Raw genomic sequence first — 26,737 nt, 5'->3', positions numbered from 1 at the left:
AATAAGGGACCAATTCATACCTGGGACACCAGGTGAGTGCGGTTAATTACCAGGTAGAGACAAAAACCAGAAGTGTTTCTGCCCTCCAGGACCGGAATTGAACATCCCTGAGCTAGAGAGGAGCCACTGTCTCCAAATGCATTTGCGCTGCCCATTTGACAGTGTGTGGCTTTAAAGTGGGTCTGATCAGTATTGATCTAAAACGGGGATTATATTAGGGATTAGGGGGTGTGACGGCTCACCAAAACCACAGTTTGGTACATATTGCTGTTGTGTCAGAGTTCGTTTTCGGTACAGCAGGAAAGTTATTTGCCGTTCACGATGTTCAGCATTTACAATGTTCCTGGCATTGTCTGTTGTGACCGGATTGTTTTGTTGGGCCTCTGCAGTTTTCACTCTGGTGCTGCGTTTGTAACCATGTGGGAGGTGGGAATTTACCAGTTGGATTCATTGATGGGATTTAAACTCATTGAGAAAGGCAGATTTGGATAATTGTCAAGGAGCTGTGCCAGCCATGCTACAAGTACAGCTATCATGCTTGTAAACAAATTATAGTTTATACATGTTTTGTTGCATTTAACTGCCAAAAAGACTGTTTATAGAGGCAGTTTCCTTAGTAGGTCACCATGTGGGAGAGGTGGGTGTGTGCTAGTTTGCCACTAGTCATTTATCAGTTTCATGGCCGTTCAAGTGGATTTTTCCCAGTCGTACTTGGTAAATATCCACTTCCCACTTAGTTACGAAAGCACCATGACACTGCCTATTTCAGTGCCAGATGCACGTCTAGCACGGTACATCTCCCACTCCGGGATAATGTGAATCGCTTTCACTTAAGTAACACAAGGTGCTATGGAAAATGAATTGAAAACTTTGTCTGTGGTTTGTTTATATGGAGCGGGTACTAATTGTTTGCTGAACTGGGTGTACGATTGAAGTTCGTAACGTGGCTCGAGCACGTTCACCAGGTGCTGAAACAACTAATGAAACCCCCCTCTTCTCAACCACAGAGTATGCGCATATCCACGGCTATAAACCAAAGACTGTAACAAATATGAACACAGCCCATATATCGCTCCTGTTATTTCTTTGGCCCAGTCGGAATCCACTGCCAAGAGCTGCTTGAATGGGGAGAGAACTGTTTTCTTTCTTTGTGTTTCTGTCTTGCTCCGGTATACGGCAGGTGGGAGTGTGAATGTGTCAACATATTTGAGGTGTTGGCAGCTGCATAGGTTATTCTCGTTGAGTGCGGTGACATACTGTTAACGTTTTATCCACTACTCTGTCCATCGCTGTTGGAAGCTAACATTTTCCCAAACTGGAGATTTTAAACAATGATGAGGAATTCTCCTAGTTTATTGAACTCGACATCGAACAGAATTTTTTTCCCCGCTTGCGCCTCACAAAAGGACGGTTTGAAATGCGTCAATTTATATATTACGATTTATTCATTGAGGACCGAACCAAGTTCCCTGCACCGAACTGTTCGGTACGAATACATGTACCGATACACCCCTAATTAGGGATCATCTTATGCTTTTAGATGATCTTTCCTCACTATTTTCTCTCTCCCTAGTCCTCAAAGCTGCGGTCACTCAAGCGTCGTTACAGTCGTTGCTTCATAAGATCCTCACGGCCGGCCCGTCGGCCTTCAACATCACCACTCTACTCTCCCAAGCAGCCCAGCTCTCCAACCAAGGTAGGACTTCTTCAGCCACACTGTTGTGTTTTGCTGCCGTGGTTGTTTATTTTTTATATACAAAATTGGCAACTATCCTCCCAACTTGCCACTGTTGATTTTAGTTAAAAAATCTGTCTAAACCAGAATTGGAATGGTGGTCAAATGTGTAAGCATATCCATGCTCTCTCCCTCAAACCGCATCGATGCGTGTTTTTAGCATCTCATGTCAGTGGTTGATTTTTGTATGATTTTGCGTCAGTCTTCTTTTTGCACTGTTACACTCTGCAAAGAAGACACTGTTTTCATCTACAATTAGTCCCTAACATTACTTTGAGTTTGCTTTTGCCACCTGCTTACAAAATGCAGCTTTGTCGCGTAAAATGTTTTTTACTAAATCATTCTCCAACCTCTCTGTTAACACCAGCTGCCCAGCAGTCGAACCAGTCCCCCATGTCCTTGACATCAGATGCCTCCTCTCCCCGCTCCTACGTGTCTCCCAGGATCAGCACGCCTCAGACCAACGCTGGTCACCACAAAGCCCTGCTCAGCACGCCGCCTGTCACCTCACAAACCAAGGTAGTGTCTACTCTACCCCCCCCCCCAGCCTAAGGTAGGGCCTCTTTACCCCACTGTCCCCCTGAGTGGCATGGTAGTGATTTTGTTGACTTCATAACCCAGCTGGTCTGAGACGAGGAGTATTTACTCTTGGTGTTTCACAGTATCATGACCAGCTGTTCTAAGACCTACATTGGTTGTTCAGCATTTATTACTGCTGTAGGGGTGTGTTTCTCTTTCAGATTTGTGTTTTTGTCAGTGTAATAAGTGTGTCATTGTCGAGGAACGTTTGCTGTGACAGCACTTGAGCAAGCAGCTCTTGTTTTCCGTTATGTCTGTGTCTGGCAGTGTGTGTCTGCATCTTAGTCTTTAATAATGAATGTTTATCTCACTAGAGCTATTCTTATCTGGCATCGGCTGTCTGGCTGTTGCTGGCTGGCGGTGTGTCGCTCGCTGGCTGGCTGGCGGTGTGTCGCTCGCTGGCTGGCTGGCGGTGTGTCGCTCGCTGGCTGGCTGGCGGTGTGTCGCTCGCTGGCTGGCTGGCGGTGTGTCGCTCGCTGGCTGGCTGGCGGTGTGTCGGTCGGTGGGTCTGTGTCGGTCGTTGGTGTCTGTCTCTGTGTGGTCCAGGTGAACGTCTGTGGTTCTGGTGTTTCCTCTCTAACTCTCCTCCCCTCTGTCTCTGTGTGGTCCAGGTGAGCAACACGCCAGTTGTGAAGCAGCAGGGATCAGCCCCCCAGCCCTCCCCCCAGCAGCCCCTCCCCAGCGACAAACTGCACGGACACGACATCGCCGCCTCCCCAAGGACCCTCCAGCGCCAAGGGTTAGCTCACATTTACATTTTAGTCATTAGCTCTTTGTGACATTGGGTTGAATATGTTTGTTTTTGAAATGTTTTCAGTGTGAAAAATCTATTTAAAAAATGCAATCGTAATTTAGCAGATGCTCTAATCTAGAGCGATTTACAATTGGTGTTTTCAACTAAAGGAGGTAAAACAACAATTTATCATTGCTACAAAGAGTCTTCAAGAAGCTCTTGTGTTAATTTCAGACTGATGTGAAGAGAAAGCGGAGAACCTCAAGGGGTGATGTACAATGCCACGATCATGCCTTGTAAAACACTGTTTACACATTATTTCAATATGTAGTGTTGAGGTGCCACCTGCTGGTGGGTTAATGGGCAACAAGTCTTTGATAGATCATTGCGAAGACCCTATTGCAGGGTTCCCAAACTGGTGGACCGCGGGCCATATATTTGCCCCCAAAATTAATTCTGAATATTTTTGTTCATTAAAAAAAATATATATATAATATATTGGTCCTGAGATGCAAGTGGTGTCAAGCAACAGATGGAGGAAAAACTACCCCAGTCGAGTAATTCACTTCCACAATAATCTTCATTTTAATTTGACTTTACAAACAACAAGAGGGCTTAAGTGGAGTGTTATTTCCTCCGAGCCAAGGCCCATATAAAATAACTTGGCCTACCTCAGCCAGTTATGTGGCTGAACAGCATCTTTCACAAGAAAAGCAAAATGGCCTAATAGAAGTGGGATTGTTATATTCTTTATTAGGCATACTTACAATTGCAACTGGCAAACAAGGTAGCATCCTACATAAAACAATCATTTAAGAAAGGTGGTTTGTAATGTCTATATCTGGAGATTCGGGATAACCTGCTCCTGTAACCACAAACAGAAAATAGTGTCAACATGAGACCTGAAATAGCCATGGATAAGCACATAATGAATAATGTTAGTAGCCTATATCATTATTTATTAAATACTAAGTTACTTACTTAATGGGAGAAGTTGCATTTCCCCCCGGACAAGATCTTGTGGATGTCTGTTGAGAGGGATGTGATTTTGATGTGCAGGCAGTCCTACATTGATTAATGTGAAAGCCAGTTCCTGTTGTGAGTCTTGATTGTGTTCATAGAAGTTCTACACCTGCATTGCTTGCTGTTTGGGGGTTTTAGGATGGGTTTCTGTACAGTACTTTGTGAAATCAGCTGATATAACAAGGGCTTTATAGATGCATTTGATTGATAAATTTGATAGAGGAAAAGGAGGACTCGCAGATGTAAGTCGAACCAAACATTGTCTTTATTGTGCTATGTTTCTCTGAGCATGCCAGGACTCGGCACTCCTGAGCGCATCCCTGATTTGTCTCGATGTTTGGAATTCAATCAGCTCAGTTTGAATTGCGGCCTCATCCAGCGAGGCTATCGTTTCCTTGCCCCCTGGCACCTCTGGCTGTCATTTCTTCAGTGTGCTGAGGCGCAGTAGCCTTCCAGAGGACAAGTCCAAATTGAAAACTCAAGCTTTCTGGTAAAGGCCTCAAGTTTTTCCACTATGTCCTTGACTGTTTTCCCTCTTCCTTGTAAATGCAGATTTAAGTGACAGAATATGTCAGCCAAACCAGCTACATTAGAGAGGAATTCTTCTATTTCCAGAATACGAAGATGGTCAGTTGCTGTCATCATTTAGCTTTTTTGGACAAAATCCACAACCTGGTCATGCAGCTCACAGAATTGCTCTTGATCTTTTCCTTTAATCAGCCAGCGCACGTGGTTGTGAAGCAGGAGATCATCGTGGGTGGCCTTCTCTGATTCTGTCACAAGCTTGCGGAAAATACAGTGTTGTGTGCTTGATGTCCCCCTGACAAAGTTGATTATTTATCATGGCTTTATCCATCACATCTTTTAGCTCAGCGTTTAGTCTGACACACAGCACACTCTGATGGGTGAGAATGCAAGCCATTCATTTGTGGGGCGATTTCCTTCAACCTGTTGAACAGGCCCATGTGTCTGCCCACCATAGCAGGAGCCCCGTCGGAGACCACAAAGTTTTCTAATGACAGACCATGCTGCGTAAACAATGGTTCCAGCTTTGTGAATAAGATGTCCCCAGTGGTGTGCCCGCCGAGGGGAATCAGTGCCAGTAGCTCTTTAAAGTCATTTCCATGAAAATAACAGCCAATTGTCAGTACTCTCATCAATAGCCAGGGGAAAATGCTCAACCTTACTTGGCCCCTCCAGAACAATCCTATGCACATCATCCACCAGAGCATGGACACTGTCCGGCTGTTGACGCAGACAGGGGCACCTGTTTGACAGACGCAATTATGCAATCCACAGACTTGTCTGTAGCCAATTCCTCAAACTGTCACCATGCACGTTTTAAATAGCTCCTCGTCTGTGAAGGGCATTTTGTGTTTGGTTAGAACCCAGGATGTCTAGGAAGGCTCTTGTGACCTTCTGTTCTTTTTGTCAGGCCACAAAGGAGGATTCTGCTGCCGTTTTTGTAGCTTGTAGTTAATGCTTCAATTTTTCTGCATCGGGCCTCTGTCTGGGGCGGGAAGGCCACTGTGAAAGAACCATGCTTAGATTCATAATACTGTCTGAGATTGACTTCTTTGCAAACAGCGACCTTTTCATTGTAAGTAAGACACACTGGCTTCGTTTTGGAGAAAGATGGTAAGATGAATGCATATCTCTGTCCATTCTTCCCTGAAACTTAGATTTTCATTATCCACCTTTTTGATACTTTTTGAGATCAACATGTTCTCTTGCTATAAAGCTAATTGTTCTGAACGACATTAACAAAAGTAGTGTGGACTACAGTAGGCTACGCAGACCTGTTTTTCCCCACCAATCAATGCACAGAGAAATAAACATAAAATAATAATTGAGTAGAGATATTGGTGATTTTATGAGCTTAAAACTTATGGCTTGAATCCCGCTAACGGGATCGATATGACAACAGCCAGTGAAGGTGCAGGGCGCCAAATTCAAAACAGAAATCTCAAAATTAAAATTCCTCAAACATACAAGTATTTTACACCATATTAAAGATAAACTTGTTGTTAATCCCACCGCAGTGTCCGATTTCAAGAAGGCTTTACGACGAAATCACACCAAACAATTGTTAGGTCTGCACCTAGTCACAGAAAAACACAGCCATTTTTCCAGCCAAAGAGAGGAGTCACAAAAAGCAGTAATAGAGAAGATTAATCACTAACCTTTGATCTTCATCAGATGACACTCATAGGACTTCATGTTACACAATAGATGTATTTTTTGTTCAATAAGGTTCATATTTATATACAAAAATCTGAGTTTACATTGGCGCGTTATGCTTAGTAGTTCCAAAACATCCGGTGATTTTGCAGAGAGCCACATCAATTTACAGAAATACTCATAATAAACATTGATAAAAGATACAACTATTATGCATGGAATTATAGATGCACTTCTCCTTAATGCAACCGCTGTATCAGATTTCAAAAAGCTTTACCAAAAAAGCACGCCATGCAATAATCTGAGTACAGTGCTCAGACAACAAATCAAGCCATACAGATATCCGCCATGTTGTGGAGTCAACAAAGTCAGAAATGGCATTATAAATATTCACTTACCTTTGATCTTCATCAGAATGCACTTCCAGGAATCCCAGTTCCACGATAAATGTTTGATTTGTTGGGTGAAAACCATCATTTATGTCCAAATACCTCCTTTTTGTTTGCGTGTTTAGCCCAGTAATCCAAATGCTCAATGCGCAATTGCTTAGTTCAGACAAAGTCAGTTATATTACAGTTCGTAGAAACATGTCAAACGATGTATAGAATCAATCTTTAGGATTTTTTAAATCATAATCTTCAATAATGTTCCAACTGGAGAATGCCTTTGTCTTCAGAAATGCAATGGAACTCAAGCTAACTCTCACGTGAATGCGTGTGGTCAGTTCATGCCTCTCTGGCAGACCTCTGACTCAATCCCTTCTCATTCCCCCCTCCTTTACAGTAGAAGCATCAAACAAGGTTCTAAAGACTGTTGAAGTGGAAGCCTTAGGAAGTGCAATTTGACCCCATAGACACAGTATATTTGATAGGCAATGAGTTGAAAAACTACAAACCTCAGATTTCCCACTTCCTGGTTGGATTTTTTTCTCAGGTTTTTGCCTGCCATGTGAGTTCTGTTATACTCAGACATCATTCAAACAGTTTAATAAACTTCAGAGTGTTTTCTATCCAAATCTACTAATAATATGCATATATTAGCAACTGGGCCTGAGTAGAAGGCAGTTTACTCTGGGCACCTTATTCATCCAAGCTACTCAATACTGCCCCCAGCCATAACAAGTTAATCAGATCGAAATTATGTTATGATCACTGAATTTAGTATGTACTAATCAGATGTGTTAAACATCTAGTTCAATGTGTAGTGTAGGCCTATTTATTGTGCTAATATTATATGCTAATTATGTTCTGGCCCGCCGACTATTAACTCAGGGGAGGATTGGCTCGAAGCCAAACCTAGTTGTCGAACCCTGCCCTATTGGATTGTACCATCGTTTAATTCTTTAGATTCTAAGATGTTGGTGGGTGCTAAGATGACAAACAGAATACTACCATATTACGATTCACAAGCCATTTGCGTCGATACTACTTTTTGCAATACTGCATCACAATATAGATTTTTTTTTTTTTCTGGCCGTTTATGGTAGTCATACACTGGAATTCACGGGTGTTTATATAATAGGCTTGGGCAGTATACTGTATATACCGGGGTATTTGGAAATCGCCACGGAATGGTTTTTCAATACCGTCAACACTATGTTTTTCCATACATTGAAACAATTTTATCTATTTAACTAAATACCTGCAGTCAACTTGTGCAATGCGTTAGAAGGTAAAGCAGATAGCGTTTTTATTTCCCCTGTCACATTCGTTTCCATTATGGACTTACTTAGTTCCCCAGAACAGTTGAGCCAGTCATGTGTTTGTTTGTAAATGGCACAACCAGAGAAAGCGGGAGCAGGTGTTCCAGCTGTGTATTGACAGGGGTCACGTTTAATATTGAAAGTCCAGCGGTTTTTGCTTCAATAGAGTGATCAGGGACACGCAACTATAGTTTTCCTTCACAGGAAATACATTAGTGCAACACATTTGACATAAAATAGCTGCAATTTCATCAGATGACAACAGAAGTGGAACGGTATACGGCTGGCAGCCACATAAGTAAATTAGCTTACAATGAAAAGCAAGGTCTTTTTGTTGTTGTTGGAAAATAAACATGCATGGCCATCATATTTCTAATGTTTAGGCCTATCATAGAAAGAATGTAGCCCGCTACACTTCCTAATGTTTTACTTAAAGTTAATCTTGTGTTTTACCAGAGGAAAGTAGGCTGGCTATACTGAGAAAAGTACTGGAGAAATTGCAACTGAAGCAGAAATTACAGTAATAATCATTTCAGATCTGTGTTTACAAAACGCAGCAAGATATTATTTTTTCCTGCGTGTAAAACACAGAATTATGCATTAACACGACACCTAGTTTAACTTGTTATCCAAGTGGCTGAAATAATATGACAGGGCATCATATTATGTTAGCTTCCTGACATGTTTGAGAAGCCAAAGCCCTTTGGATGAGTTATTTGTTTAGCTGCCAATGCTGTCTTGGTTTCCTTGTTTTTTTTTCTCCCCTCAGTTCTCGGCCAGTCTGCTCCTCCCCCTCTTCTCCAATTAGAGCAGTCAGATCTGTTTCCCTAGTGACTCCACACAGACACAGCATGTAGACATGCTGCTGGAGAGCCAGTTCTGCATGCAGCACAACTTTGTTCATTTGCACAACGTGTCATTTACATTTAGTTGTAAATGTCCAAACATACCAAAAATGATATTTGGTCGCTCGTACCTATATTCACTACATGACCAAAGGTATGTGACACCGTGTGGTCGAACATCTCATTCCAAAATCATGGGCATTAATATGGAGTTGGTCCCCCCTTTGCTGCCATTACAGCCTATACTCTTCTGGGAAGGTTTGCACTAGATGTTGGTGACTTGCTTCCATTCAGCCACGAGCATTAATGAGGTTGGGCGATTAGGCCTGGCTCTGTCTGCATTCCAGTTCATCCCAAAGGTGTTCGATGGGGTTGAGGTCAGGGCTCTGTGCAGGCCAGTCGAGTTATTTTGCACCGACCTCGACAAACCATTTCTGTATGGACCTGGCTTTGTGCACGGGGGCATGCCATTGTATGCTGTAGCCTTAAGATTTTCCTTCACTGGAACTAAAGGGCCTAGCCCAAACCATGAAAAACAGCCCCAGACCATTATTCCTCCTCCAGCGAACTTTACAGTTGACACTCTACATTCGGGCTGGGAGTGTTCTCCTGGCATCCGCCAAACCCAGATTAATCCGTCACACTGCCAGGTGAAGTGTGATTCATCACTCCATAGAACGCTTTTCCACTGCTCCAGAGTCCAATGGCTGCGAGCATTCGACCTCTCTGGCCGACGCATGGCAATATTGTGCATGGTGATCTTAGGCTTGTGTGCGGCTGCTCTGGCATGGAAACCCGTTTCATGAAGCTCCCGACGAGCAGTTATTGTGCTAACGTTGCTTCCAGAGGCCGTTTGGAACTCGGTTCTGAGTGTTGCAACCGAGGACAGACTATTTTTGCACACTTCAGCACTCGGCGGTCCCATTCTGTGAGCTTGGGTGGCCTACCACTTCGCGGCTGAGCCCGTTGTTGCTCCTAGGCATTTTCACTTCACAATAACAGCACTTACCGTTGTGCCCGGGCAGCTCTAGCAGGGCAGAAATTTGACCAAATAACTTGTGGGAAAGGTGGCATCCTATGACAGTGCCACGTTGAAATTCACTCAGTAAGGCTATTCTGCTGCCAATGTTTCTCTATGAAGATTGCATGGCTGTGTGCTCGATTTTATACACCTGTCAGCAATAGGTGTGGCTGAAATGGATGAATCCACAAATTGTAATGGTTGTTACTTTTGTGTATATATAGTGTATCGTACGTTAACTTTGAGCTGGATTGCCTGTTTTTGCAATTTAGTTTTTTTCCTTCTCTGTTCGTTACCATATTTAGCTAGCAGTATCTGCAAATTCGCTGTTAATTGTGCTAATTGTTTTAACCCTCTGGTAATAGATGCCCAATGGGCTTTTTTATTGTTTCCTTTATTGGTACCAACATGTGTATTAAACCGGTAAAATAAGGGAAAGGGGGATACCTAGTCAATTGAATGCTTTCAACTGAAATGTATCCTCCACATTTAACCCAACCCCTCTGAATCAGAGAAGTGCGGGGGGCTGCCTTAATCAACACACACGTCTTTGATGCCCTAGGAACAGTGTGTTAACTGCCTTGCTCAGGGGCAGATCAACATATTTTTACCTTGTCAGCTCTGGGATTCGATCCAGCAACCTTTCGGTTACTGTCCCAACGCCGCCCCACTACCTTTGTACTTGATGATCTTATTCTGTGGTGTTCCGTCTTGTCCGATTTGATCAGTTTGACCCTCTCCTACAGTCTCCTCTGTTACAACAACAAAGTTGGCGATAGTGTTATTACAACAGAATATAATTAACCCATAATATGCATAATTGAACTGAACCCTCTCCTCTCGTTGCTCCTGTCATTCCACAGCAGTCAGAGGAGTCCGTCCCCAGGTCCCAACCACGCCCCCCCCAGCAGTAGCAGCAGCAGTGCCCCCACCACCACCTCCACACCCTCCAGCTCCTCCAACCGGCCAGCCTCCTGCTCTTTCACCCCAACCCTAGCGTCACACTTCAACGAGAATCTCATCAAGCATGTCCAGGGCTGGCCCGCCGACCACGCAGAGAAACAGGTAGGTTACGCATCCCAGGAATTGTATGTATGTATGTATGTATGTATGTATGTATGTATGTATGTATGTATGTATGTATGTATGTATGTATGTATGTATGTATGTATGTATGTAGGTATTAGTTTGTTTTTATTTTAGCAGGTTGTCCAACTTGATAAAATACCTATTTTTCAAGGGAGATCAGTAAAGAGCTATATATAGATTTGATTTGGATACCTGATTCATGTCGTTATTCTAACGTGAACCTCCATTCATTATGCGTTGGTCAGAATCCTGGCTGTTGGTAATTGATTATGTCTTGTCATAAATTCACTGCTCTCTGCTTCGGCTATCCCAGGCGTCCAGGCTACGTGAGGAGGCCCACACCATGGGAAGCATCAACATGTCTGAAAATTGCACCGAGCTCAAAAATCTGAGATCCTTAGTTCGAGTCAGTGAAATTCAAGCGACATTGCGCGAGCAGAGGTAAGATTCCAGACCCTAATTTCCATGGTAACATCACAATATGTTAAATTATTACAAATATTTTATGTCAACTAATACATGTTTATTTTTTACTCTTTCCTCTAGGATATTATTTTTGAGACAACAAATTAAAGAACTTGAAAAGTTGAAGAATCAGAATTCCTTCATGGTCTGAGGACTTGACTTGAAGAGAGGGGAAGAGACCCATTGCACATGGTTGGAAGAGAGCTCTTGGTTGGGAGAACCATTATGTGTTCTTGTTCTGTGCCCAGTCTTAACACTTTTGAGCTGCAGTTGGATTGGTTTTGGACCACTGGACTGGGCTTTGAGAGGGCTTGGTTAGGTGGAGAGAGTCTGAGTGGTTGATGGTTGTTGTGGAGGAGAAGAGCGGAGAGAAGGGTTAGACATGGCTTGCATCCCAAATGGCACCCTTTTCAATTTATACTGCGCTACTTTTGAACGGGGCCAACAGGACGCAATCATGGTTGGTTTTTGCGCCCTGGAGATGTAGATTTCTTGTAGATGTTATCCATGTTGTAAATATGTTTTGTAGATGACTGAAGCCATGGAAAGCCATGTTTATCAAAGCTTTTGACATCCAAACGAGTCAACGTTATGCCCGAGGAATCAACAGCTTCAGTTCATAGCCTTCTTCATGTTAAACGCATCAGTCGGGCAATGTCCCAAATGGCACACTATTCCCTATATAGTACACTACTTTTGACCGGAACCCTATGGGCCATGGTCGAAAGTATTGCACTATATAGGGAATAGGGTGCCATTTGGGACAGAGGCACTCAGTCTGCAGACTTCAAGCTTTTTTGTTAATAGATCAGTGAACCATTGCCTTGAGCATGTCTGTGACCTATGACCTGCATGGAACTGGAACTGAATCATAAAAAAATACCGTAACGCAAACAAAACAAACTCACGTTTTAATTTTCTAGTTTTCTCTGCTCTTGCATAATAATAATAATGCTCTATGGATGAAACCCAGTCATATTTGACGAATGTATTACCCTCTGGTGGAAGTATTAAGGTTACACACACAATGTCTCTCAAATGGCACCCTTTTCCCTTTATATGCCAGTACTTTTGGCAAACGTAGTGCACTATATAGGGAATAGGGTGATGTTTGGGAGACAGGTACCCATCTCCACCATCCTCCTAAAAAGGTTAATCATGCCTGGTTGCAATGGTTCAGAGATCTTTGTTCACAGCTCACAGTAGCCAAACCAGTGCCTGATGGTGTGATGGGGGGAAAAAATATGAAAGAGCACAGCAATGTTGTGATGTTATTTACATCAAGGTTAATTCCCGATGCTAGTCCCTCCCTCAACCCTGCCCCTGACCACACCCATTACGTGCCGAAGCCCAACCCCCCTGGTCTAGCTCTTCTGAGGAGCCACCGAGCAGTTGTCTTTCTAAAAACCCTCCTGTTGGTTTTTTCTTTCTCAAACTTTCCAGCTAAGTTATTTTTGTATTTTTGGGGGGTAGAACTGTACTTTTATTAAATGTGAGGTGGCGCCATCTCGGTTCAACTAAGAGTTCATTCCTATGTACATTTGATAAGGTAATAATGGAGTTTAAGAGGTTTTAACAAGTTTAAAAAGTTGCAGTGATTACTAGTATATCAGAATGTTATAAATTATTGCTACACATTTTCCTTTGCACCCTGTTGTGAATGAGTGCGAATGAGAGCTATTAAAGAAGTGGTTTGGGGGGCACTACCGAGGCAAGGTGTGTCTGAAATGGCACCGGATTCCATTTTGTACTGCACTACCTTTGACCAGGGCCCATAAGCAAGACTAAAATGGAGAAGACAGTGATGTCATCATTTTCAAGATTCTTCGGCAGGTCCACTGGGAGCCAAATGGAGCGCCCGGTGAACTTACCTGAATGACGCAATTGGAGCGCTTGGCATGTTCTTTGTTATGACATTGTCTCAGTCTTCTTCTCTTTTAGTCATCCTGCCCATAGGGACTGGTCAAAATGTAGTGTACTATATAGGGTACCATTAGGGACATAGGCATGGAGATTATGATCGCTGCCCCACACACCATGGTCAGAGGTCGGGCAGGGCAATTAAAGCCAGGTCACACGGTCAAATGTGAAATGTACGTATTGTAATAAACATGCTAAACTCAAGCGAGCACTGGTTATTTTATTGCAGTTTTCTGTTAGGTTTTACATTGTATTATTACTATTATAACGCTAGTGCCTTGTTGAAAGTCTTAAGTCACACAGCCTCTGACATGGAAATAAATGTACCAAGTTTGTTTTCGGTTTGATCAGTAACAAAGATATTCAATAAGCATGTCATGCATCAATCTACATAGGGTTGTTTTGGCACTCCAACCCAGAATTGCATCTTTGTATATGTTGTGTTTGTTCCCCTGTTCACTCTGAGTCAGAGCGGGAACAGTGTTTCTATCCCAAATAGCACCCTATTCCCTATGTAGTGCAAAACTTTTGACCAGGGTCCATAGGACTTGTCAAAAGTAGTGCACTATATAGGGTATCTGGTGCCATTTGGGAACCGTATGTCCTCAGCTGTGACATGTTTTTCTCCACTGTTCTATTATTCTAGTGAGTCTGTGATTTGAGCTGCACCAACACATTCAGTAAATATGACCACATTGCTTTGTATATTGTTTTCCTCTGAGTATATTGAATAAAATAAATAAAATATGCCTCTATAGGACCAAGATGTCTCTGTTTTGCACTTTGAATTCAGTTATTTTTGGCTAAAGTGCTTTGTGCTGACCTTGCCTGAGTGTCAGTCTGTGCTACCATGTTTACTCATCGTCATGTCAGACATGTTTGTATACAAAATAAGTGAATGCAACACAACTAGAGATTATTTGAACCCTTGCAACAAAGACCCATATGTGCATTTTTAGATTATAACGTATTTTGTTTCTTAGAACGCATATAGCGGTTCTTGTCATTGTGGCCGTTCGAATAGTCCTTTTATGTTGATGTGAAAATGTGGACTGCTGCCATTAGGAAGCTGGCAATGCCTCCCTGTCCCTTCTCCCCACTCATGCTTATCTTCTAGTTGTCCTGCTTTACCCAATCATACTCTCCATTTAATATTCCTGTTTTCCTTCCCTTTACCCAGTTCCTACTCTAGATTTCTCTCCTCTGCAGGACAAGGAACCCTCTTAAAATCAGTAGGTCTACTGTGAAGGGCTCCAGTTAATGTCACTGAATACAAGGAGTATGGAGACTGCAAAGGCATAGTTGAAAGGAGGTGTGTGTATATATATATATAATTGTACCCCATTTTTTTTCTCCCCAATTTCGTGTTATCCAATTGTCTTGTCGCTACAACTCCCGTACGGACTCGGGAGAGACGAAGGTCGAGAGCCAAGCATCCTCCGAAACCCAACCAAGCCGCACTGCTTCTTAAAACACCGCGCATCCAGCGTGTCAGAGGAAACACCGTGCACATAGCGACCTGGTCAGCGTGCACTGCGCCCCGCCCGCCACAGGAGTCGCTAGTGCGCGATGAGACAAGGATATCCCTACCGGCCTAACCCGGGCGACGCTAGGCCAATTGTGCGTCGCCCCTTGGACCTCCCAGTCGCGGCCGGCTGCGAACCCAGAGTCTGGTGGCACTGCGATACCTTCGACCACTGCGCCACCCGGGAGGCCCACAAGTTATATTTTACGTTGAACAGAACACACACCACACCAATGTTTCACACATGAAACCAAAGGGATGCCAAGTAGATTTGAACCTTGAGTTTGTCTTGGCGACAGTAGTGTCACTTATTCTACTCATTGCTAGATGGCGCTGTTGTCTTTCCCATATGATTGCACACAACAAAGAACCAGGTAGGTTTGCGCAATGTAATTCTTGTACGTTTCCTTAATTAATGACGCTTGTACACTATATCAAATAATTACTCTCTTTGCATTTTATACTCTTTTGCCAAACTTTGTAATAACCATTTTCTCTCACCAGAACTACAAGATCACTGGACCGTAGACCGCAGTGCTGAAATGAAGCAACAGCAGCTGTGAAATTGGTAATTTGGAGACTACAGGCTACTAAAAGCAGTAATTTTCTTGTCAAGGTATGGATCCTTCTTGAAGATTAAGCCAGCCAGACATTTTACCAAAGTGGTTTAATCACATTTTTTATCTAAAAAAAAAATCAAAGCCTGATGAAACCTGCCTCTGACAAGGTGGGAAGCTGATAACATCTTAGAATGGAAAAACATTGACAGTTCCTGTCGGTGACGTTATTTGGCCTAGTAGTTGTCTGCGTAGTCCTGCAGTACTTAAAACTTATAGGAAAAATTTACTTTAGAATTTAAAAATACCAAATGTAAAGGTAATAAAAGTAGCTTTCATACAGTAGTCTTACATAAACTCAGCAAAAATAGATATGTCCCTTTTTCAGGACCCTGTCTTTCAAAGATAATTCGTAAAAATCCAAATAACTTCAGATCTTCATTGTAAAGGGTTTAAACACTGTTTCCCATGCTTGTTCAATGAACCATAAACAATTAATCAACATGCACCTGTGGAACGGTCGTTCAGACAGAAAACAGCTGACAGACGGTAAGCAATTAAGGTCACAGTTATGAAAACTTAGGACACAGTAGAGGTCTTTCTACTGACTCATAAAAACACCAAAAGAAAGATGCCCAGGGTACCTGCTCATCTGTGTGAACGTGCCTTAGGCTTGCTGCAAGGAGGGATGAGGACTGCAAATGTGGCCAGGGCAATAAATTGCTATGTCCGTACTGTGAGATGCCTAAGACAGCGCTACTGGGAGACAGGACGGATTGCTGATCGTCCTTGCAGTGGCAGACCATGTGTAACAACACCTGCACAGGATTGGTACATCCGAACACATCGACCTGTAAGGCAGGTCCTCACCAGACATCACCGGCAACAACTTTGCCTATGGGCACAAACCCACCGTCGCAGGACTGGCAAAAAGTGCTCTTCACTCTTGGCTTGTTGTCATTGCAGGCAATCTCAACGCTGTGTGTTACAGGGAAGACATCCACCTCCCTCATGTGGTACCCTTCCTGCAGGCTCATCCTGACAGGACTCTCCAGCATGACAATGCCACCAGCCATACTGCTCTTTCTGTGCGGGATTTCCTACAAGACAGGAATGTCAGTTTTCTGCCATGCCAGCGAAGTGCCCGGATCTCAATCCCATTGAGCACGTCTGGGACCTGTTGGATCAGAGTGTGAGGGCTAGGGCCTTTCCCCCTGGAAACGTCCGGGAACTTGCAGGTTCCTTGGTGGAAGATTGGGGTAACATCTCACAGCAAGAACTGGCAAATCTGGTGCAGTCCATGAGGAGGAGATGCACTGCAGTACTTAATGCAGCTGGTGGCCACACCAGATACTGACTGTTACTTTTGATTTTGACACCCCCTTTGTTCTGGGACACATTATTAAATTTCTGTTAGTGACATATCTGTAGAACTTGTTACGTTTATGTCTCAGTTGTTGAATCTTGTTATGTTCATACAAATATTTATACATGTTAAGTTTGCTGAAAATAAACGCAGTTGACAGTGAGTGGACGTTTCTTTTTTTGCTCAGTTTATATGACATACAGTGGGGCAAAAAAGTATTTAGTCAGCCAACAATTGTGCAAGTTCTCCCACTTAAAGATGAGAGAGGCCTGTAATTTTCATCATATGTACACTTCAACTATGACAGACAAAATGAGGAAAAAAAATCCAGAAAATCACATTGTTGGATTTTTTATGAATTTATTTGCAAATTATGGTGGAAAACAAGTATTTGGTCACCTACAAACAAGCAAGATTTCTGGCTCTCACAGACCTGTAACTTCTTTAAGAGGCTCCTCTGTCCTCCACTCGTTATCTGTATTAATGGCACCTGTTTGAATCTTGTTATCAGTATAAAAGACACCTGTCCACAACCTCAAACAGTCACACTCCAAACTCCACTATGGCCAAGACCAAAGAGCTGTCAAAGGACACCAGAAACAAAGTTGTGGACCTGCACCAGGCTGGGAAGACTGCTTCGTAAGAAGCATTTCAAGGTCCTGGAGTGGCCAAGCCACTCTCCAGATCTCAACCCCATAGAAAATCTTTGGAGGGAGTTGAAAGTCCGTGTTGACAAGCAACAGCCCCAAAGCATCACGGCTCTAGAGGAGATCTCCATGGAGGAATGGGCCAAAATATCGGCAACAGTGTGTGAAAACCTTGTGAAGACTTATAGAAAATGTTTGACCTCTGTCATTGCCAACAAAGGGTATATAACAAAGTATTGAGATAAACTTTTGTTATTGACCAAATACTTATTTTCACCATCATTTGCAAATAAATTCTTTAAAAATCCTACAATGCGATTTTCTGGATTTTTTTTCTCATTTTGTCTGTCACTGTACATGTATGTTTTATGAAATCCTTATGTAAGGTGATCAAACTTTATTTGTCACATGTGCCGAATAGAACAAGTGTTCACCTTACCGTGAAATGCTTACTTACAAGCCCTTAACCAACAGTGCAGTTCAATAAGGAGTTAAGAAAATATTTACCTCATAAATTAAAGTAGTAAAATAATAAATCATTAACACAATAAAATAAAAATAACGAGGCTATATACCGAGTGTACCTGTACCGAGTCAATGTGCAGGGGTACAGATCAGTCAATGTAATTTGTACATGTAGGTGGGGGTGAAGTGACTATGCATAGACAATAAACAGTGAGTAGCAGCAGTGTAAAAAAACAAATGGAGTGAGGGGCATTTGATTAATTGTTCAGAAGTCTTATGGCTTGGGGGTAGAAGATACTTGTACAGTGTAAGTTATAACATAGTAATTAGGCTAATCCCTTTTTTTCTGTCCATCTGGGACCTAAAAATGTCCCACATGTCGAACACACGGATGCACTGTAGATCAGGCCTCTCATAAACTTGTGGTGAAGGCTCAAATCCTCACAGTGGACCCTGTTGGGACCAAAGTCTGCAGGCTACATTCCCAACTTGCTCAATCTTTGAACGTTTGATTAAATTAACTCTTCCATTCATCTGAACCGAGGCTACTAATTAACAGTGGATAGGTACCTTCTACCTTTGTAGTAGGGAAGAAAGCATGAACAATTAATGGAGCCACCCAATCTTTCCCTAGACGAGACGACCTCAAACTTGATATGACACACACGTCTAAGAGAGGATGAAGACAGAGGTGTCAGGGGATGTCTGTCTAACTCTGCTCCCGTCTCGGCTGGCAGATGGAGACCCTGGGTGAGAGAGACACACGCGGGGGAAGTGTGTGTGTCAGTTCTAAACTGACCTCTTGTTTCTCCCCACACAGTTGAGTGGATCACTGACCAGATTACCGTCTGGACTGAAGGGGTCCCAGGACATCCTCTACTTACTCAGGTAGTCTTCAACTCACCCCCACTTATCTCCCATTCCCATTCTCTATATATTGACAGGTAAGTGCTGTCATTCCCTCACAGCCCAAACAATAGCTCTCTAGGCAGGGATCCTGTAGTCAGGCTCAAGAGAACCCATCCAGGCATCACAGACTGACAGGGGCTTGACATTGGCAGGGACAAACGGCTGCAGACAGACCGAGCTCTCTGTCCCCGCTCCCCAGCAAAGTACAGTGAATTTACCCCTTTGCGCTGATCATGGGTCAGTTTTGCATTTCCCCCCCACTAATGGTTAATAACACAATTTGGAGGGGGAATGTGATCTGTACCTAGGGGGAACTTCCCCCCGGGGGCCCTCAGACGACTGGCCCTATACACACCCTTGTTGTCTCTGATTCACACCTCCAGGTGTGGACAGTTTAATGGTCAGCAACATGAAAAGCCCCAGTCTGACCAGCTCACCGACACTGATCCCCTCAGCATGAAAACACACACTGTTTTGTTTCCTTACCCGTTCTCTTTTTTTGATTATGCAATCCATCTATCTACTAGGTTCTACCCCATTAGGTGGGACTGACTGGCCATCAGGGGGCAGATACATGGCATAGTTTGCCCTGTCCATACTCAGTGTCCTACTTTGCACCAACTGCTTGAAACTAAACAGCATCTAGTATTATTCAGTCATATTAAAATGACTGAACAAATATTTTAGTTATTTGATTGATTGGTTTGAGTTATTTGAGTTGATTTGATTGATTGGTTTGAGTTGATTTGACTTAATTTGATTGATTGGTTTGAGTTGATTTGACTTAACATGATTGATTGATTCATCAAAGGATTTTTCGTGCAAGAGAGTTTGTGATCTACGGTTCAGTTTAGACACAACGGACATTTCACTCTGAGTCAGTAGATGGCGTCAATCGACCATACAGCTGAGATACTGGCAAAATACCTTCCTGTCATGCATGGAACATGCCATTCATGATGAATTTATAGAGCTAGAACCTCAATGCCTATTGGATATTATTTTTGTCTGAGAATATCACACCCTCTATTTAATTTCTATGGTTTCTTAGAATTGCTTCTATTTTCGGGAAAAAGGGCTATTATGTCGCACAGTTGCCTCCAAAAGCCAATAGCCTACATGTGGACTAAAGCGTGGGCCCATATAGGTTACATAATTAACCTGAGGGAGAGCATAATTTCGGAGCACAGTAGTAGTTTTATGCTTGTTATAAAAAGTTGAAAGGGCTGTGGGAAATATGTAACTAAACTACTTATTGTCACAGTTGTCCTATTTAGAGGCAGAAGAACAAGTTCGGTTTAGTTTGTTGAATAGTTTTGGGTGGATGATGATGCACATCAGGGATAGGTCTGGCGCCTCTCAGGAATTACCGACAATTACCGATAATTGCTGTCAATCCAGTTATTTCTGTACGTGTCCCCTTGAGCGGAATCGCACCCCTTTACCCTTTGACACTGTGTCGATGACCATCTATCTGTAGGGCAAATAATTAGGCCTGCGCGTCTTTATGTCTGCTCTCTCTCTTCTCCATACTCAGGCAGTCTATGAAAATTCGTGTCCATTTAGACCCACAAGGCTACGCTTTTAGAACTATGCGAGTAGGCCTATGACATTTATCTACCGTCATGAAGAAGGTCGCCGTTGTTGCCCTTTTCTGGAGATTCTGCCTGAAGGGGTTTATAATTAGGGGATATAAACAGGCAAAAACTGCTGCTGCAAGTTATCCACGAGAATGTTTGATGCTATCAGTGCAAAACCTTACCTAGCTGTCATTCCATGTAGCCTGTAATCTCTTTCCTTCACAGAATTCGTAAATAATACTCCCTTTTCCCAGACACAATACCACATTGGTGAATAATGCTTCACCTTTTTCCTGAATTATGATTGTGTGGTTGTAATCTTTTATTAGCCTAACTCAATCAATCAGCCTTTAAATTATGTTTTTCTTCATTCTTTTCATTTTTCAAACCAAACATCAAACAGTCTACATCCTAAGTAATCAACACCTCAACGGATAGTGACGGTTTGAGTTGAGCTGGTTGGTTTTGATATCGATCGGAGACCACTGCTGCTGTGTGTTTTGCATAGAATTGTTGGAGGGTAATTGAGTGTCAGTGTCTGTCTGTCGTCTCAGTGGCGCCATATGCCTTTTTGGATTGCTAATTTCTCTAACCGCCTGTCCGCTCCGCCCATAACATCCATTCTCACAGGCAGAAGCAATCTAGATATCTCCGGGCTGGCGTAGCCTGGGGAACCTGCTCCCGATGGCGTCCGCCTGACGAGGCAATGCGGATGACACTGTAGCTACAGACAGACATGTAAAAATGAGCTAATAGCCTAGTCTGTTTAGAAGTTCAGATAGTGTTTGTTTTCATTATTAGGCTATTGCGGTAGAATGTAATCTATGGTTATAGTTTAAAAATGTTTCTAAGGCATTTATAGGCATTTTTGATGCTGCTATTTAATAAAACAATGTCGCTTTGTAATGCAACATTGTAGCCAACGCCACCCTCGGCAAAATGAGTGAAACAAACGGTAACAATGTTTCTTCACCTTTACTGTAGCCTAGTCAGCACCATAGACTTATATCGCACTATCAGTAAGAGGAATGATGAATAGTGACCGCCTGGTGAACCAATGGAAATGTAAAGTTCGTGAAGTATGCTAATTAAGCGAGGGGTGCTCCAATGGGCGCTGATGGGGCGGAGTTGTGTTACGTAGAGAAGTCTGGCTCGGATATTTCTTCAACTCGAGGTCCGCTATCCGAAGTCGACTATTGAAGTGTTGATGCCAGAGTAGACAACATTTTATTCACATTTCGTGGTTTTCGGATTGTAAACGTTATGCTTGACCACCATCGTGGATGTGTGTAAAGTCGGATTGGACAAGTAGTCACGACATTTATCCGGTTTTCTACTAAAGGAATGTTTTTTTCTTCCTCTTTTCAGCAACTAACGATACAAGTGTTCCGCTTTTCCAGTAGGGCTGTTCAAGTACACCAGTCGGCTTTTAGGCTTTTTCTCATGTAGCCTAGTTTTTCTTTGCAGGGAAAAGCCTTCCGTTTTTCGCGTGCTTTTCTTACGTCTTCCGGTGGATTGTGATTGTGGCAACTATTTCTTCTGTAGATTTCATGTAACCGTGTCTTCGAGCTCAGCCCTGCGGGTTTTGGTACTTGGATAAGAGTGACTAAAAAGTTAGGCTACTTATCGTAAATGGATCGCCATTCCAGTTTCATTTCCATTTGGCTACAACTGGAACTCTGTGCCATGGCTGTTCTTCTCACTAAAGGTAAACTTTGATCCCTTAAAACATGCCTTCATGTCTTCTTTGCCCTTTTCTGACCAAAGGAAAAAGTTCAAAAAGGTTGAGTGCGAGAAAACGGGGTCAGAACCTCCCACAGGCCTTATCATTGCTTTCTTCTCCGTTTCCAATTGCGCAACGTTGAATAAGTAAAAATATTAAACACCGCAGTTTTGTCAGCAAAATTATTTTATCTCCTCTCTCTTTACTTTCCGAACTTTGATCTTTCCTATAACAAAAAATGAAAACCATTCGCGCATCCAGGTGGCGTGTTTTCAATATGCTGTTTCTAAATCTCAATAAGCTTTAGTTTGTTTCATCTACTATATATTCCAACACAGGACAGGTGCCATAGCACTGTTATACCCATGGAAAACGTAACTTTCTATACCGTTTGTGGTCTGTGTTTTCCCCCATGAGTTCCATGAGAGACCTTAACAGACTGAATGGCCCTAATGTTTCTCATAATTCTCACGCTAGGGCACATCAATGGGGTGTGTGATATTATGTAGCCTATAGGGTTTTAATGTAAATACGGCAACTCGAGTCTCCAAAGTAGAAAGCAAAGGCCAGTAGCTACTACGCTACGGATGTTTGGCTCCTATATATTAAACATTTGGCAATTGCGAGAACATATGTATTAGTTTGTTGCCGTAATGCCATTATCAGGTCCCTGTCAATGGTCAGCTCATGATTAAGAAGATGACAACGTGTAACTGGAGACTGGAAGTCCACAAACATCGTGTAACAACACACAACGGCTGTGTTTATTTGTGTGCGTCTCTGCGTGTGTTTTGGGGGGGGGTAGCTGTCTTGTGACAATGTTAATTAGCCTTTAACTAGTAAAGCTATGGATTTACATTGAAAAATAAAACAGGTCGATCCAAACAGCGTGTACCATATTTAACTTGTTGGACTCAATACAAATATTTTCAGTCATTTTAAAACATCTGACTATAGGTGAAACGCTATTCGTAGCATTTGCTGCGCGTTTTTAGCACTATATATATTAACATAGTTAATTAACATATATATATATATATATATATAAAGTATTTGTTGCAAAAAAACAACGAATAATAACAAGGTTGTTTGGTGGAAGCTTTTGAGATGAGAAGCCGAGAGAGCTCATTGCGCCCAGCCCATCCTGACCACACAAATGCTTGCATATGAAAGATGAAAAAGGAGACTCCAGCGCTGCTCTCTCACCCCCTTTTACGAGTTTCCATTTGGGTTGAAAGAAATTGACTTTGGAAAACAAACCACTAATTATAAGATACACGGTTCCTGTTTTATAATAGGGACGGACTAAAAGGACAATTTTGAACGGAAAGGGCCTAACCTCGGCGTATGTACTGCATTTCATTTGAACACGTCTACTTTTCAGGGGTTACCTTGTCATTTACATGCGTTTTGCCAATGTCGGTTCAGATCCGACTAGGCAGTCTTTAAAAGACACAAGTAGTCTGGTTTCTGATTCAAATATCGAAATAGCGAGTTGAGATAATTATTTGGTTGTAAAAGTAAAGTAGATATGCTATTGGCTGTATTTTATTCTTGGATATGACAGCCATGTGTGTGTGACTTTATCAAATATCTATCTGAGGAGTTTATAACATTTCCACAAATTTGACTACAAAACGCAAGATTTCTCCCCTGTTGGAACATGTTTTCATTTCCCAAACTGCTGCCCAGTTAGAAAAGGCAGACCTTGTATGCGGAAAAGTTTCAAAGCACAAACAATTTCTTTGAGACGTTATTACTAGATAATATGCTGAATTTGGGGTCAGCCATTCTTGAAATGTTGGAGAATACGCTACTATTTAGCCGACAACACCTCATTAAACGAATCAAGTAGGCCTATGGCTAACACTTTGCATTTCTTTTCTTTTAGGAGAAATACGGTGTTACTGTGATGCCCCCCACTGCGTGGCCACGGGCTACATGTGTAAATCTGATCTAAACGCCTGTTTCACCAAGGTGCTGGACCCAATGAACTCTAACTCTCCCCTCACGCACGGGTGTCTAGATCCCATAGCGAATGCTGCCGACATATGCAGCTCTAAGAACACAAATGCCCTGAGTGAGGGTTTGTCTATGCTGGAGTGCTGTCACGACGACATGTGCAACTACAGAGGCCTTCACGACCTGGCTCACACCAGAGAATCAGCAGGTAAGATAAGAAGAGAGAGTCGAAATATGAAATGGCTCTGACTGGAAATATTATGGCTGTTATTTTATATTCTGTTCTATAAGGTTTCTAATGTGTGACAGACAGAGCAACCAAACGGACAATATGTAGTGTAGCCTATTCAGGTCTCCTCCCTGTAATATTCTGAAATAGTGTTTAAATGTACCATAGCCCTATACAGTAACTGAATCAACCACAGAGGTTAGTTTAACGGTCTACTGTAATGCATGCACCTTTTCCTAATTCCCACCTGTACACAGCTTCAGTTAGATTTTTTTATGGGTTGCAGCACAGCCGCGAGGAGGAGGGGGGGGCACCGGTTTACCTGAACTTGGACGCAGATCAGATATTTTTTTGTTGTGTGTGCACCATGTAATTTCTCCACCGAGTAGGAATGTGCCTTGTAGAATATCCTTTCACAGGCTGCATGTAGGAAGGTATAAATACGAGCATCATTGAGTCATGACAAGGTGTATAGTCATACAGAGAGGAAGGGGGAGCTCTCAAGTGGGACTTTCTGTTATGTATTGGAGTTTAGCAGGTTTATTAGCTGAAATGTGTTTATTTTGGCTCTTATTTGGGATAAGGCTCGGCGACACATTGCATTTCCCTTCTGAAAGCAGGAGCCAAGTGTACGCTAGACAATGAAATAACCCACTTTCCCTCTTATCTCCTCGTCCAGACCACGGCCGGTACCAGCCGGAGAGCAACAACCGTCACCTGGTCACGCGGGTACAGGAGCTGGCCTCGGCCAAAGAGGTGTGGTTCAGGGCAGCGGTGATTGCGGTGCCCATCGCTGGAGGCCTCATCTTGGTCCTCCTCATCATGCTGGCCTTACGGATGCTCCGGAGCGAGAACAAGCGGCTGCAGGACCAGAGACAGCAGATGCTGTCACGGCTCCACTACAGCTTCCACGGCCACCACACCAAGAAGGGCCACATGGCGAAGCTAGACCTGGAGTGTATGGTGCCCGTGACAGGACACGAAAACTGCTGCCTCACCTGTGACAAGATGAGACAGGCAGACCTGGGGAACGACAAGATACTGTCTCTGGTACACTGGGGGATGTACAGTGGGCATGGGAAGCTGGAGTTTGTATGACTTGCTTTTCTAAGTTAGTTTGACCTTACTCAATGCCCCCCCGCCCAAAAAACAGCCAAGACTGTCTATCCTCTACTCGTTGGGTTTCCTCTTTTAATTTTAAAAATGAATCCCCAGTTTTGTCTATTTTACTTAACGGCTGGTTTTTTTCAATGGAGGAAAAAAAGAGGACTGAACTGAACACAAGCCTTGTGGTTTTTGCTAAAGGAGCACTTTACTTGAAAATGAAAGGCAAACCATCGAGGCTCTATTTAAACTTGAGGACAGGACTGACCGACGGACTGAGAAAGCTCTGTCAAGACCCTGTCTGCATGTGGATCCTGGACTATACAGGGAGCGCTGAAGGATTCCAAATCTGTCTTATTTGCACATTTGTAAAAAGTAAAATAAGTTGTTTTGCTTAAAAAGAAGCTAAATAGAAGACTTTTACACTGACACCAGGGTTAAACAAAAATAAAATAGTTCAATAATTCAGTGTTGACTGTAGGTGTGTGCACTCCTCTGTGTACGTTTATTGATCCAAGCCTATTGTAAAGATTGAAAATATATATATTTTTGTCTGAAAGAAAGACCCTGTCCTGTGTGTTCTTCCTTGCTGTGTGAAAGAGAGGAACAGAGAGCCGTGGCTCATGTTAGATTTCTTTTCAAGATGTCCCCCCCCCCTGGTGTGGTTCGTGTGTGTACAGTAGTATGTAAGAGGATGTGTAGTGAGTGAGAGGGCCACGCTGCCGTGGTGGTGTGACGTTTCATACCCAGACGGTGGGAGTGTGGGCCGCGGCGGCGTGTGTGTAGTATCAGGCGGAGTGTGTTGGCTGTGTGGTGCGTGTAGGGCTGACTTCACAGTGAGGCCTTGTTTCACAGTAGTACTCCACATCTGAGTCATTCTTGAACCTCCTCCAAAGGTCAGGATTTCGGGCTTCAAACGCATTCGGTTTCTTTCATTGCTGGATTCCTCCTGGAAGTAGTGTGGCTATTTATTTTATACTCGGTCTAATGCCAGTAGAAGCCCTCCCCATTCAGCTCCTCTGCATGTGTTTCAGCCAACACACTAACCCTCCTGTATCCCAGCTTGTGTTGACCAAGTGGGCTCTTTTCTTTGCCAAGCGACGAGGCTAGCGATTATGCCCCAATTGACACTTATTACGCAGCTTAGAAATAGATCTCAAGCCTGAGGTTGCGCATGTGTTTTATTGAGAGAGTTATGCACGGGTTATCGGGAGAGTTCATATGGAACCCGCAGAGTTCTAGCTTCAATAATGTGAAGACTATATTTCTATTGTTGTTGTGTTGAAACCCCCCTCTCCTTTTCTCCAGTCTGTTTGGTAGGCCTTCTACTTTATTACGTCGTACTACTTCCCCTGATGGTACGTGTATCTAGCTGTA

General features: G+C 43.0%; 2 protein-coding genes across 2 annotated transcripts in view; both read left to right on the top strand.

Annotated features, from left to right (window-relative positions):
- Positions 1-14,057, top strand: part of LOC135522635 (WW domain-containing adapter protein with coiled-coil-like) — a 44,014-nt gene extending 29,957 nt beyond the window's left edge. The window contains exons 8-13 of the mRNA XM_064949083.1: positions 1,574-1,696; positions 2,103-2,254; positions 2,926-3,053; positions 10,683-10,884; positions 11,222-11,349; positions 11,455-14,057. Of these exons, the coding sequence (XP_064805155.1) occupies positions 1,574-1,696; positions 2,103-2,254; positions 2,926-3,053; positions 10,683-10,884; positions 11,222-11,349; positions 11,455-11,524 (803 nt within the window). The 3' untranslated portion in view covers positions 11,525-14,057. The remainder of the gene's footprint in view (positions 1-1,573; positions 1,697-2,102; positions 2,255-2,925; positions 3,054-10,682; positions 10,885-11,221; positions 11,350-11,454) is intronic.
- Positions 14,058-21,487: 7,430 nt separating this feature from the next.
- On the top strand, positions 21,488-25,923 carry LOC135522636 (BMP and activin membrane-bound inhibitor homolog). The gene is made up of 3 exons (XM_064949084.1): positions 21,488-22,050; positions 23,957-24,235; positions 24,936-25,923. The coding sequence occupies exons 1-3, from the start codon at positions 21,975-21,977 to the stop codon at positions 25,352-25,354; spliced, it is 774 nt and encodes a 257-aa protein (XP_064805156.1). The 5' UTR covers positions 21,488-21,974; the 3' UTR covers positions 25,355-25,923.
- The last annotated feature ends 814 nt before the right edge of the window (positions 25,924-26,737 follow it).

This window comes from Oncorhynchus masou, chromosome 30 (genome assembly GCF_036934945.1).
Source record: "Oncorhynchus masou masou isolate Uvic2021 chromosome 30, UVic_Omas_1.1, whole genome shotgun sequence".
In the NCBI taxonomy this organism is placed as follows: Eukaryota; Metazoa; Chordata; class Actinopteri; order Salmoniformes; family Salmonidae; genus Oncorhynchus; species Oncorhynchus masou.
The sequence above is the reverse complement of the archived record's forward strand: the minus strand, read 5'-3'. Positions and strand labels throughout refer to the sequence as shown.

Bases quoted from the DNA above. Each gene is read 5' to 3' on its own strand.
- LOC135522636 (XM_064949084.1), top strand. From the start codon at position 21,975: ATGGATCGCCATTCCAGTTTCATTTCCATTTGGCTACAACTGGAACTC. The intron at 22,051-23,956 runs GTAAACTTTGAT...CTTTTCTTTTAG, and splicing joins GGCTGTTCTTCTCACTAAAG to GAGAAATACGGTGTTACTGT. The intron at 24,236-24,935 runs GTAAGATAAGAA...CTCCTCGTCCAG, and splicing joins TCACACCAGAGAATCAGCAG to ACCACGGCCGGTACCAGCCG.